At 35.9% G+C, this 14,487-nt stretch overlaps 1 protein-coding gene across 2 annotated transcripts in view; it reads left to right on the forward strand.

The window, feature by feature from the left end:
• The window catches only part of CLPX (caseinolytic mitochondrial matrix peptidase chaperone subunit X), a 45,565-nt gene extending 31,389 nt beyond the window's left edge, over window positions 1-14,176 (forward strand). The window contains exons 7-15 of one of the 2 annotated variants that reach the window (XR_013450433.1): window positions 134-310; window positions 916-1,080; window positions 1,926-2,014; window positions 2,960-3,124; window positions 6,885-7,184; window positions 9,234-9,326; window positions 11,087-11,193; window positions 12,445-13,860; window positions 13,946-14,176. Coding sequence is in view for 1 of the 2 variants with exons in the window: in XM_036087169.2 (XP_035943062.2) it covers window positions 134-310; window positions 916-1,080; window positions 1,926-2,014; window positions 2,960-3,124; window positions 6,885-7,184; window positions 9,234-9,326; window positions 11,087-11,193; window positions 12,445-12,535 (1,187 nt within the window). In the remaining variant the exon portion in view is untranslated. Of the gene's footprint in view, window positions 1-133; window positions 311-915; window positions 1,081-1,925; window positions 2,015-2,959; window positions 3,125-6,884; window positions 7,185-9,233; window positions 9,327-11,086; window positions 11,194-12,444 lie in introns of both variants that reach the window. The other variant, XM_036087169.2, reaches the window with a different exon arrangement.
• The last annotated feature ends 311 nt before the right edge of the window (window positions 14,177-14,487 follow it).

The raw sequence follows: 14,487 nt of genomic DNA on the forward strand, positions 1-14,487 counted from the left end.
TTTTAGGTAAGACAGAATGTCAAAATATTTAAGTTTTTCTAAATATGTGATTAGTCTTAGATTTAGGGTTCTATTGGCATTTTTTCAAGTAAAATCAAATGAAGCTCTAATAATTTCTTTGGCATTCTTTCAGAATTGCTTCAGATCGCCGGAATTAGTCCACATGGTAATGCTTTAGGAGCATCAATGCAACAACAGGTAAATCAACAAATACCTCAGGAAAAACGAGGAGGTGAAGTGTTGGATTCTTCCCATGATGACATAAAACTTGAAAAGAGTAATATTTTGCTGCTTGGACCAACTGGGTCAGGTAAATAACTTCCTGAAAAAATTACTCATTTAAAAAAAAAATAGAAGATAAATGGTTCTGTAACCTCTGTCTTGTGATTGGGGGATTCTGGCTCTTGAGAAGAAAATCTAAGGCCAATCTTAGGGATACATTAGCGGTATTTCTGCATAGGCTTCAAGCTGAATTTGAGGAGTTGATATTGCCCTTTAGGTCAATCCCCAACATCTTTTTTTTTTTTTTTAAGATTTATTTTATTTTAGGGAGAGTGCATGCATGTGCATATGAACGGGGGGAGGGGCAGAGGGAGAGGAAGAAGAGTACTCAAGAAAACTCCTTACTGAGTGCAGGACCTGACATGGTTTTGATCCAGATCCCAGGACCCTGAGATCATGACCCGAGCCAAAATCAAGAGTCAGAAGCCCAACTGACTGAGCCACCCAGGCACCACCAATCCCTAACTTCTTAATGGGAGTAATAAAAATAACATACCATTAAAACTAAATAATAGTAAAGATGTACAAATAATTTTTTATTATATATTAGTTTTAGTTTATTTTACATTTTTGTAGACAAATTGTATATCAGCATATTTTTAGTAAACTTTTAGTTGCTGTTTCTATTTGTAGGTAAAACTCTGCTGGCACAAACTCTAGCTAAATGCCTTGATGTCCCTTTTGCTATCTGTGACTGCACAACTTTGACTCAGGCTGGATATGTAGGTGAAGACATTGAATCTGTGATTGCCAAACTGCTCCAAGATGCCAATTACAATGTAGAAAAAGCACAACAAGGTATGTTTTCAGTACAGCTTGTCTATCCCCAGATGTAGTCTATTGGAGAAGCAGTCTAATATCAAGAAATACTATAATTCTTGTTGTGTCAAGGAGTAAAATTCTGTAGTTGTATAATGATAGCTATGTTAAACATTTTCTAGCATACTAAGGGCCACAAAGTTTGCTTTGCCTTATTGTTGTAAGATGGCTACTAGGGTGAAAACCGGCCACATTACTATTCCATTAGATCCTTAATGCTATCATTGTTTTTCCTGTTCTGACTCCCCTCTAGACTCCTAATCCTGGGGTGGGGTAGGAGAGGGGGCAAGGACAAGGGTGGGAGAGTGCAGGATGAATCTAGAAACAGATTAGCTTATTGACCTCCAGGATGTCATAGATTCTGCATTTCTCCTTTCCCCACCTATCAGCTGTCCTTGTTTACATGAAGAGCTTGACAGCTGCCTGTCCAAATCCTTTAAGACAAGAGTATGTAGATGGGAAAGAGTAAACTAAAGTTTTGCTAGTACCAGCACTGCATACACCTCATGCTTCCCACCTATACCTCTATCTCAGCTTCCTAGAATAAAGAACCTGAAAACATTAGTGGGGTAGGTTAACTAATGTCAAAGAGAATTGGTTATCATACCCAAGTGATACTCTATAAAATGGATTATAAAACATTTACACTAAATTATGAATGGGAGAGACAGCAGTGTATTTTTATGAAATTAAGCTTTGTATATGTTAAGTGTGAAAGATTGAATAACCTTGCTCTCTAGCTACCTTTTAAAACTCCTTTAAAACTGAGGTTATCTTCTGTATATCTTTTTCATATTATAAATAGAATCCTCCTTAAATTATAGGAATTGTCTTTCTGGATGAAGTAGATAAGATTGGCAGTGTGCCAGGCATTCATCAGTTACGGGATGTAGGTGGAGAAGGCGTTCAGCAAGTAAGCAGTTGAATATTTTGTTCAAGCCCACTAAAAGGAAGGGAACACATCAACCTCCCAAATATTGTACGTTTGGTTTCACATTCAATTAGATTCTGTTTTGTTTATTTCTCCCACCCCAAACTCCACATACCATTTTAAAGTAGTTCAGATCCTAAGAGAAAGCTGTTGGTGATTTTAAGTACCAAATTACCTTTCTTAGGAAATTAAAAATATTTGAAAGGATAGAAAAAAATGAAATTTGATTTTTGTTGATTTTATTCTTTTGAGGCCCAGTTAAACATTTCTAGAAGACCCTTGAGAGTTCTGGTTCTAACTAGACATAAATGAAGTATGTACATGTATCTTATTCTTTTCACTTAGATAATAGGATAAAATAGATAAAATCGTGTTTCATTCTATGTAGAATGATAATTGAAGTCTTAATGCTTTATTGGCCAACTTGACTTTTTATTGGTAACGAATTATGATATAAAATACAGGATAAGGAAAATTGCTTTCATTTAATTTTGACCAAGACATAGAGAGGTCACACTTATAAAATGTGCTAGGTAATTTTTTTATAAAAGCATCTCAAAATATAGGTAGTCTCAAAGTTTATCAACTATTCAAATTTTGAATGTTCCCACCATGGTTGGCTACTATCTTACAGAGTCATAATTCTGTCTTTAGGTCAGAATTATGTCTTTACCATCAAAAGCAACCTTTCACATTGACGATTTCCAGAGTGCATCAGGAATCTGTAACTATTCCAAATAAATTTACAAATTATTAATATGATAGTGCATTAGATTTTCATGTTAGTTGTAGAAATGTGGGAGTTTTCTTTAATTACGCTCATTGACCATAACCACACATTATTTTCCCCTTTGAATCCCATTTTCTAAAGTATAATAAATAATACACTTACACAATGATGCTATAAATCATTTGTTCTTCATTTAGGGGTTATTAAAACTACTAGAAGGCACGATAGTTAATGTTCCAGAAAAGAATTCCCGCAAGTTACGTGGAGAAACAGTACAAGTTGATACAACAAACATCCTGTTTGTTGCCTCTGGTGCTTTCAATGGCTTAGACAGAATCATCAGCAGGAGGAAAAATGAAAAGGTGAGTTTTTCTGAAGGGTTATAGAGTAGAGCACATTTGAAGTTACAGGGGATGGATAGTCAGTTTCTGTTCTCATACCTGCTGGCTGCCAGTTGTGGATTTTTAAGAGTTAGGTTTTCTTAGAGCATACCAGAAATATATTCCTAGGTTTTGTCTTTTTTTTTTTTTTTTTAATTTCAGAGTAGTAAATTGAAAGATTTCTAAAGATCATCTATTTAAAGGGCATTTTTAAAGTGTAACTTGATTATTTTGGTTTTATATTTTATCTGAGGAGTTCTTTTATAATTTGAGGTAGCTGCATCACATCAGTAAAATTTCTATTCAGGCCTTTTGCCCAATTCACCAGATCCTAATAAAGAGCTAGTCTTATCGTAGATCACCTCAGACAATCACAAAACAAGGGGACCAGTTTGGGGGTTGGGGTAGGGTTGTGATCCCACTTAGTTTTATAGATTTTTTTTAAACATTCTTGATTTTAACTGGAACTTACTTCTTCATATCTGCAAGGTACATGCCCAGTACCTATTTGTTGATTACAATAAAATGTAATGTCAGCACAGTGTCAAGAAGCCCAAAACACACCAGTATTTTCCATGTTTTTGTGTTTTACATAAGAGCCACAAATGATTTCTTTTATATAACATAATATTCTATCTAAAAAAATATAGATCAACTCTGCTACATTGTTTGCTTTAAGTCTCCTTGGCTTTGTACCCACTAGATTAAATAGCGGTTTATTATCAGTAAAAAAATAATACTGCTATTGGGATGGTTGCCTGTGGTAGTTCCTTTGGATAGCCTATATGAGAAAACACTTTTGTACGAATACTGACTGGGCCATATAATGCTGTTACTCCTTAGTACCAGGCCTTACTCAGCATGGATAAAGTTAGATTTTAATTTTTCATATTAGTTAATTTATGTTATTCTTGCTTTTGAAATTTTGCATGAATTAGCCTAACAAATTAGAAAGAAGAAATTATTTCTTTGTATGTGAGAGAGTGCAGGGGGAGGGAGGTAACTTTATATTCAAAATTCTGGGGGCACCTGGCTGGCTCAGTTCTAGAGCATGCAACTTTTAATCTTGGGATCAAGAGTTTGAGCTCCACATTGGGTGTAAAATTTACTTAAATTCTGTAACCAAAGACAAGGACCATGTTCTGATACTTACTTAAAATTACTGCTTCCAAAAAGAATTTGAAGCTAGGAACATGTAGAAAAAAACGGTTAGAAGTAATGTCAAAAAAGAGATCAGAAACATGTAGAAGGCAGGTTTAGGTCCTAGGTCATTTGAACTTCTTAATGAAAAGTAGGGAGAAATCATGGGCTCTAGTATTACTTGAAAGGGGAAGTGTATGAGGTCTTTAGGAGAGACATTAAAAAAGAGTTTGTCATGTAGATCCTTATGGAAAAGAGACAGAGAGATACAAGAGTCTTCAACAGTGATTTTATAGAGGATTAAATACTTCCATGTGGCTGTTGTTTTTATCAGCCCTTGTTGGAAGCCAGGGGTACAATATTAAATATTACACCTATGTTCCAACCATATCAGACTGCTTGCACTCCTGAGTTTTATTCCTCTTGCCTTTGCTCATGCCCTCCCCTACTTCAGTCCAGTTGGCAAATCTATGTTCATCTTTTAAGACTTGGTGAAGCTTTCTTGATCACCTCCTACCCTCCCTCCCCAGTATGTGCCTCTTTCCCTCCTTTCTACTGCTACAATTTCCTGGACGGTTGTCCTTCATTGCACCTATGATACTTTAATTCCTTCATGGGTTCTCACTCTAAATAAGCCCCTTTAGGGTAATGGCAGTCTTCAGGTTTGTGTTTCCAGTGTTTTATAATAATACTTTGTAAATGTTTATATATATTACATAAAATAAATATACTTTTAATTATATATGCTTATATATATAATAAATGCTTACTAATGTTTAAATTATTGAATGGAAGGTATTTTTCTTTCTGATACACTATTCATGTATACAGCTTAGAGAAACAGAGGGATGAATTTTTAACTTAGACTATTTTCTTACATACCATGAGCTTCTCTTTTCAAGAAAAGCTGTATGACATACCAAAATTAAACTTTCTGACAATTGCCTGGAGTATAGTTCTTTTATACTGACTGAAGCAAGAGCCATACACCTTAGATACCCAGCCTTTTTTTTTTTTTAAACAATGGGTGTGTGTGTGTGTGTGTGTGTTTAAAGATTTTATTTTATTTTTTTAAGTAATCTTAAAATTTAAGTAAACTTAAAATTTTAAGTAATCTCTACATCCAGAACTCACAACCCCGAGATCAAAAGTCGCATGCTCCACCAACTGACCCAGTCAGGCTCCCCGATACCCAGACTTTTGCAGCAAAGTTAGCCTTCTTGTTTAATGTCATTTTTATATGTTTTTTATAAAATAAGAATTATTCTAACTCATAGGTTGACATGTGCAACCTCAAATCATGATTTTAATAGAATGCTTAGCAATGACTTAAGACACTTGTGCATAATTTCCTTATAAGGCACCTTGTTGCATAGGCACTGCTACTATTTACAATGTTAGAAAATTAATTTTGGTTACAAAATAATTACTGGTCTCCATTTTAACAGTTCTTACACATTTTAGGACCCACACTAGTCTAGAGGTCTCTGAAAAACCCTACAGCAGCATCATCTGAGTTCTAAGGGACCTCCCTTCATAGTTTTTACCCATCTACTTTTTTTTTTCACTGTTCAAAATTTATTTGGTATTTTAGTTGGTATGACACTTAGGATAGTTGGTTGCATTGTCTTTTTACATTATATGGCCATGTACACTATATTCTGACATATATGGTACACAAAATAAAGGTCCTTCAGAACAGTTACGCACCGTACATGCAATACTGAATTTATACATTGGATCCCAGGATGTGACTGACCGGAAAAGATGGACTAGGCATGTCAGATGTTGGGGGAAGGAACCCGAAGTGACAGAACACACAGTAAACACACGACCACAGCTCTGCAGTACTGGCAGTGGTGCCTCTGAGACGGTGGGGCTAACTTACGTTAACCAGTTTAGGGCTACAAAGACAGGTAGCATCCAGCATCAGGATACAGCTGCAGGGTTTGGTGAACCATTCCGATTTGGAACTTTAGGAAACGGATGTTTTTTCTTAGGCCATTTTAATATTACTTGAGTAACAGATCAGATAATAAGGACAATATACACAACCTCCAACTAAAATCCTGTTGTAGTCTAGACAGTGAAGTGGTACATTAGAAAACTTTAAAACTGCAGCTCCTTTTGGATCCCCCAAAGTGTATCTGCACTCTTCTTCAAACGGGCCTCCTCCTCAGGAGTCTGAGTCACCTTCACAACATCTGAAATTCCAATCAGTCCCGAGATGCAAGGAACACTAAGGAAGACATCATCTTTAATTCCATAGAGACCCTTAATCATGGTGGAAATTGGATGCACCCGCCTAAGATTCTATCTACTTTTACTAGGATTCATTCTTCGAGAGTTGGTTATTAAATGGTGGTTTAGTTCTCAATTCTAAAGGCAGATAGGCCTGAATTCAAATCCTGACTTTACCACTTTCAGCAAGGAGAACTTGGTCAAGGTACTTAACCTTTCGAAGCTCATTTTCTTCATTTGTAAAATATGAATGACGATAGAACTTTCATCTATTGCAAAGGTCACATGAGACATGTATGCAAAGTACTTAATACAATGCAACTTCTTTCTACTATTTTTAATATCTGTCTTTTCTTGGTAGTATCTTGGATTTGGAACACCATCTAATCTGGGAAAAGGCAGAAGGGCAGCAGCTGCTGCAGACCTTGCCAACCGAAGTGGAGAATCAAATACTCACCAAGACATTGAAGAAAAAGATCGATTATTACGTCATGTAGAAGCCAGAGATCTCATTGAATTTGGCATGATTCCTGAGTTTGTGGGACGGTTGCCTGTGGTAGTTCCTTTGCATAGCCTTGATGAGAAAACACTTGTACAAATACTAACTGAGCCACGTAATGCTGTTATTCCTCAGTACCAGGCCTTATTCAGCATGGATAAGGTTAGATTTTTATTTTTCATACTTCATTTGTGGGTTTTTGCTATTGAAACTCTGCATAAATTAGCTTAACAAAAAGCAAAAACAAACCTGCTTATTTGGAATACCAGCCTATTCCTCACTAAATATGGAACTAGGAATCAGGGAAGGCAGATTGTGTTACACTAGACATTTAGGAGTTGGCTTTATTTTTTTCCTAATTAAAATCGTCATTGAAGTTGAAGCCCAAGGATATATGTAGAGGGAAATTAAGCCAGCAGCCTACTCTCAACCCCTTAAGTCGGACACTTAAGGGGTTGTCCTTTCAGCCTTAAAATTTTAAATGCTTTTGTTGCAGCATACTGTGTATACTTTTTTTTTTTTTTTTTTTTTTTTTAAAGATTTTTATTTATTTGAGAGAGAGCGAGCACATGAGAGGGGGGAGGGTCAGAGGGAGAAGCAGACTCCCTGCCGAGCAGGGAGCCCGATGCGGGACTCGATCCAGGGACTCCAGGATCATGACCTGAGCCGAAGGCAGTCGCTTAACCAACTGAGCCACCCAGGCGCCCTGTGTATACTTTTATATACTTTCGTCTTAAGTTCTCTCACCTTCCACACCTACTTCTCTGTAGTCAGACATCCAATCCCACAAGCACACACATCTGGTCATATAGCTTATGTTTTGGGTTTTATGAACTTAGTGTCTCTAAATATTAGCTTCCTTCTCTTCATTCTGCTACCACTACCTCAAGCTCCTTTATCATTCTTTACCTTGACCCATGCTTTTGGCTCCTAAAAGGTCTCCGTGTCTCAAGTCTATTTCTGACCACCACCACCAAAATACCATTGTCTTCCATTTTACTTCCAGAATGGATCATTTTTATATTGTTGAACATAGTGCCCAGAAAATAGATTTTAAGTTCTTTTTTTTTTTTTTTTTTTTTTAAAGATTTTTTATTTATTTATTTGAGAGAGAGAGAATGAGAGAGAGCACATGAGAGGGGGGAGGGTCAGAGGGAGAAGCAGACTCCCTGCCGAGCAGGGAGCCCGATGTGGGACTCGATCCAGGGACTCCAGGATCATGACCTGAGCCGAAGGCAGTCGCTTAACCAACTGAGCCACCCAGGCGCCCAATAGATTTTAAGTTCTTAATAAATATCTAGTGAAGGAATAAACACAAGCTAGTTACTCCTCTCAAATCCTTCATTGGTCCCCTTGCTTTGTTTAATGCCCCCACATTGGTGCTCCTTTAGCACCATTGTGCATACACTGCTGTAAATGCTAGTTTGCTAATTTGTCACCACCCAGTAGACTTAAGTTCCTTGAGGGCAAAGATGGTAATTCCTCATTCCATCTCTAGTATATACACACACGTAAGGGCCCAATAACTGTTGAATAAAGTCCTAGAAAGTCCATGTTAATCTAGAAAACCTCTTCAAGGACTAATGACAAACTTGTGATTCAAAATCACAATGAGAACTGTTACTTCTCATAGGCTAATTGACATAAACAAGTGCTTGAAGGCAAGGCTGTAAAGCACCATGAGAGATAATTACCTTACTTAAATTTTACATTTTCTGGAAGTAGAAATTAAATTTGCTTAATACCAAGATCTTGTGAAGTCTGATGTTCCAAAGTACGTTGACGTTTTTTTTTAGTATGTTAATAAAGTATCAATAATTTGAACTCTATTTTGAAATTTGTGGTAATTTAGATTTGTCTAAAGTTTTGCCTTTGTTCTTTAGGATCAGAGGGTTAGTAACACTCTTTAAAATGAGTGATGAGTGTTTTCAAGGAAGAAAGTAATGGCCAAAAAATGCTTTAGTCTGTAAGGGGATAGATTGAGTTAAGACATGAAGATCCTGTGTTTCTAAGTATTAGTGAATCAGTGTACTTAATCTGCTTGAACTTATTTCTTTACCTGTAAAGTTAGGGCATTTGTCCCTTTTTGTTCTACAAAGACTAGGAATGATGGTAGGTAGTAACAGTTAATAGATCAAATGCTATATGGTTATATTAGGAAACTATAATCACGTATTATCTAAGTTCTCATTTCTTTTTATGTATTTGTAGTGTGAACTGAATGTTACTGAGGATGCTTTGAAAGCTATAGCCAGATTGGCACTAGAACGAAAAACAGGTGCACGAGGTCTTCGGTCCATAATGGTAAGTTGGTTTATTATACAAAAACTAGATTATTTTCTTGCTCTTGATTTTGCAAATATTAAGCCTCCATGTTATTTCTTTGGAAATATATCCAGAGAACTGGCCTGGTATTGTTTCTTGTGATTTTTTTTTTTTGCTCCATAGATTATGTTTTTCTTTATTATAAAAAAGGAACTGTAAAGTGTTTGCAACAGGGGCACTTGCGTGGCTCAGTCAGTTAAGCGTCTGACTCTGGATTTTGGCTCACGTCATGATTTCAGGTTTCCTGCTTAAGACTTTCTCTTTCCGTCTCCCTCCCCGCCTCCTCTCTCTCTCCTTCAATAAGTAAGTAAGCTTTTGCAACAAAGGACATAATACCATTAAAGAAATAGAGAAAATCAGGATTCTGGGAAGGAGAATTTAGAAAATTTTACTCAGGCCTTTTGACTAACCTCTCCAGAGCACTGTCTCAGAGCCATTGAAATCCTCATTCTTGTCTGTTTGAAATTAAATTGCAGATATCATATTTTTTACCCTTAAATTCTTCACTATGATATGAACTCACTATTCTTTCTTTCTTTTCTTCCCAGAGTGTGAGCGGGGGGTAGGGGCAGAGGGAGAGAAAATTTTTTTTTTTTTTAAGATTTTATTTACTTGACACAGAGAGATATAGCAAGAGAGGGAACACAAGCAGGGGGAGTGGGAGAGGGAGAGGCAGGCTTCCTGTGGAGCAGGGAGCCCAATGCAGGGTTCGATCCCAGGACCCTGGGACTGTAACCTGAGCCGAAGGCAGACGCTTAATGACTGAGCCACCCAGGCACCCCAAGGGAGAGAGATTCTTAAGCAGGCCCCACACCCCGAGTGGAGCCCCATGCAGGGCTCAATCTCATGACTGAGATCATGACCTGAGCTGAAATCAAGAGTTGGACACTTAACTGAGCCACCCAGGCACCCTGTGAACTCCCTGTTTTTTGTTCTGTTAGAAATTCTAGAGACCCAGCCTATTTTCAGCCATCACCTACTTTCTTCTTTATAGTGTTCTCTCCCCTAATTTCCAGGTCTGGCTGTACAGTGGGTTACTATTTTCCTTTGTGCTCCCAAAGCAAGCACATGTTCCTATTCTCTTTTAAGGATTTCATTGCTAATTATTAATTCTCATCTCAGTAGGACTTTCTGGTTGGAACTACACATTTATCACAGTTTGAGATTATACTCTCTAATGAAGTCCTGGACTTCAGGTGTTACTGATTAAGGACAGATTTATAAGCATGAAAACTACAAGAATAGGTCATATAGTTAACATTTTGAAAGACATTTTATATACTCCCAGTATTTTCCTGCAGCCTGTTGAAACAAATGCTTATTTGAAGTCATAGTTCAAAATTGAAGAGTTTGGTAGAGATGGCTTAGGATTAAATCATTTTCAAAGTAAGGATTACCATTTGACCTCTTTGGTAATAGAATATGCCAAGAATTCTGAGTAACACCGGAATCCAGAAGTATAGTCTTATGTGTGCATGGTGGCCTAAGTAGACAGAGCTACAGATAAATAGCTTTCCCTTATAGATTGAATTCCCTCTGAATTTAGTTAGCAGCTGCTTTAATATGAAGACTATGAGAGCTTTTTATATTGATTTTTTTCAACATTCAGTTCCTGGTACAAAATTAGGGATTCAGTAGTATTTGTTGAGTTAATGAATTCGATTGGTGGCCTATAGAATGTAAGTATTTTGTATGTAACTGCAGTTTTCCATATAATTCATTACTTTTTATCTCTTTAGGAAAAGCTGTTACTAGAACCAATGTTTGAAGTTCCTAATTCTGATATTGTATGTGTGGAGGTTGACAAAGAAGTAGTAGAAGGGAAAAAGGAACCAGGATATATCCGGTAAAGTATATTGTCAAGGTTGAACAAATCTAAAACTTAAGATCAGCTCTTTATTGCTATGGTTTATTGGTCTGTCAAAAATTGCATAAGCATCCTTATATTCATAAGAGTGCGGTAATCTCATAAATTTTCTGTAGAAAAAATACTCTAATTTTGATTTATAAAATAATAGTATTTTGTGAGTCTTTGAAAATTGATCTTCTAAATCAGCCTTCCCCTAAGGAAGAAGTATCAAAAGAGACATAGAAGTCATCCAAATGAAGAGATTTAAATGAACTTTGCTGCTAATTCTGTCATTTCTGAATGACTTGTTTCATATCTTTCACAAAATTTTCTCTCGGTTGTATCATGTCAGTTGACAGATTGACACATCTTTCACTGCTTCATTTATTTATCCCAGGGGTCAGCAGAGTTTCTTGTGAGGGGCTAGATGAATACCTGAGGGCCTCGCAGTCTGTATTGCAGCTCCTCACCACTGCCCTCAGCACAATAGCGGCCATAGATAATCGTAAATGAGTGAGCATGCCAGCCATTAAATCGTTATTTAAAAAAACAGGTGATGGGCTTTATTTGACCTGCAGGCTATAGTTTACTGACCCCTGATCTTTTCAATGAATATTTATTATACAGCACTTGACATTAGTGTTACATACCAGAAATTAAATTTCTGTTTTAACTAAGTCACAAGGTATGTTATGTTTTATGTTTGCTTATCTTCTGAGATAACTTAGGAGGTAGTTGATTGGTTATTCAGAGACTTAATCTTTTATTGGCTAATGACAATATATGAAAAAATTGTAGTGTTCTGATCATAATTTTGGCTAACTTGAGTCAAGTCAGATTTGGTCAGAAGCTGTTGACTTCTTTACTACAGGTATATGCTAAATGTCAAGCATTTGAGTTGAAATAATAGATTCTACCTTTTTGGTGGAAAAAATGATTTTTTAAGACTTCGCAGTTGAAGCCCTGTCAATTTATTTCAGTAATAAATTTGTTAAGGGAAATATTGGGAAAATTACTCAAAATTTCTTAAATTTTCTCAAAATTTCTCAAGAACTCTTAGTTATGCGATCTCAGTGTTTCTTGTATTTCACCACTAAGCAATGTATTAAAGTGCTCTTAATATTTTCATTTTTAGTGTGTTTTTTCTAGCTAGATGGATTAATTTATTGTTTTGAGTCTAGTAGAAATCATGTTTACCCCTAATTTTTATTAAAAAAAACACAAAAACCTAATGGCTTTTTATGATAGGGCTCCAACGAAAGAATCCTCTGAAGAAGAGTATGACTCTGGAGTTGAAGAAGAAGGATGGCCTCGCCAGGCAGATGCAGCAAACAGCTAAACTGTCAGACTTCTGTCCTGTATATAAAACTTTTCCTTCTTTTGTTTATGATCGTAACTGTTTCTGCAGTCTGACATTAAAAGCATTGGATCTATCTTGGATATCATACATGGTCAAAAGCCTTTAGGATGTAAAAATCAGATCATGTATATTACGTAACATCACATTGATTTATACAGAGGACATTATGTGGACTTTAATGATACAGTGTTCAGAGATAAAATGTACATTATTTTGGTTCAGTTTTTTAAAAATATGCTTTAACAAAATTCTTAGGAGTTCCTTTAAGCAATGCAAGTGTTGCAATAACTGGATTTTACAATAATGTTACTCTACAAATGGGAAAATAAATTCTTTAAAATTAAAATCGGGATACCATTTTTTAGTTTAACCTTTTTCTACCCATATCTGTTACCTGAAAATATTGAATTTTATTCATCTTAAAAATTGGAATATGTGGGTCTCCAAGTAGTTAAAAATTTCATGGAAAAAGTACCCTGAAGAACCATATTTTGCTGATTTATTTAGCTGTGTTCCTAGTCTTATCTGCTAATGCATGATATCAACTTCCCAATTGATACTATAGAAAAGGCCATTCCCTTGCTGACTTGTCTGATTTATTTTCCATCCTTGATCCATTTTAGTACGATGAGCACGGCAGATGGAATTGACGTCTGCCTTACATCTTCAGGAAAAGATGATCTAATTCTAAAAGTAGCATGCAGCATCATAGTAATGGCCATGTGCTAAACTACCCTGCACTTACCTAAAGTGCTGAGCTAGTTTTATTTTGTTTTTTTTTGGTGCTGGATATCTGTCTAATTCCTTGGTGTCGTAGAACATTGAAGAAAATCTATGCTTTGCTCTCAGCAGAAATGAATGTGTTCACACTAAAATTTAAGTTACTAACCTCCATTATAAAACAAAACTAAACAGTAGGGGAAATTTGGAGGGGCTTAACAATGAAAGTTATTTCATTTGATTTTATAAATATTAAAGTATTTGGGTGCCTTTTAAGCTTAATGATGATACAAGTTTCTGTACTGTGTGTTCAGTTCAACCTCATTTGAAATTGTTTAAATCGAAGTACATTTAAATACTTGTTTCCGTTATTTGGTTTATAGACTCTTGAGTTTTCCTTTTACCCCCTTTTTCTTAGGAAAAGAACTTTAAGCTATTAGCAAATTCTAAATCCTATTGATGAAAAATTGGGCTTTCTATGATGTAATAAGAGATGTGAGATATCTATTTATGGCTGGGTAGGACCAGAAATGCACTTCTGCAGAGTGATTAAGCCTGGTTGCTATAAAATGGAACAGAAGCAGGTATCCTTTTTAGTCTCTATTAATGGTTACAGTTCTTTTCAGGAAGTCTTTCATATTAAAACTCTTCATTATCTTTCTCTTATAGCGTCATCGTTTTCCTTTTTGTAGAGTGAAAATTGGAGTAGCAACTAAATATATTAAGGGTAATCCTCCAGAAATGGACTGGGAGACATTTTAGTCAAAACAACTTATATTTGGTTTTGGAAGTTGTTAACAAAGCATAATTGATGTTTTTAAATCAAACAGAGTATAACTACAATTTGTATCTTGAAACTTATGTTTTGGCATTTGAATAAAACAGAAGTACTAAATGAAAGCCAGTGTGGTGGTATATCCATATGCAGTGCCATTTTTAAAAGGATACAGTTATGAGCTGCTTTGTTCTACTGATTGGTTAATCCTTGGCACTTTCATATGTCTCTAATAAATGCTACTAGTTGTATATTCCACAGACAAAGTTCTGTTATTAAAGTTTATGTTAAACATTTATTGAGAACCTGCACTTAAATGTCCTGCATGGGCCCCACACTAGATTAGACCAAGTTTTTCAAGAAGATTACTAGTCTGCTAGGGGAAGCAAACACAAACATCTCTGCATCTTAATAATGGAAATGCAGTAGGTACCAG

The sequence above is a fragment of the Halichoerus grypus genome, chromosome 8 (assembly GCF_964656455.1).
Source record: "Halichoerus grypus chromosome 8, mHalGry1.hap1.1, whole genome shotgun sequence".
Classification (NCBI taxonomy): Eukaryota; Metazoa; Chordata; class Mammalia; order Carnivora; family Phocidae; genus Halichoerus; species Halichoerus grypus.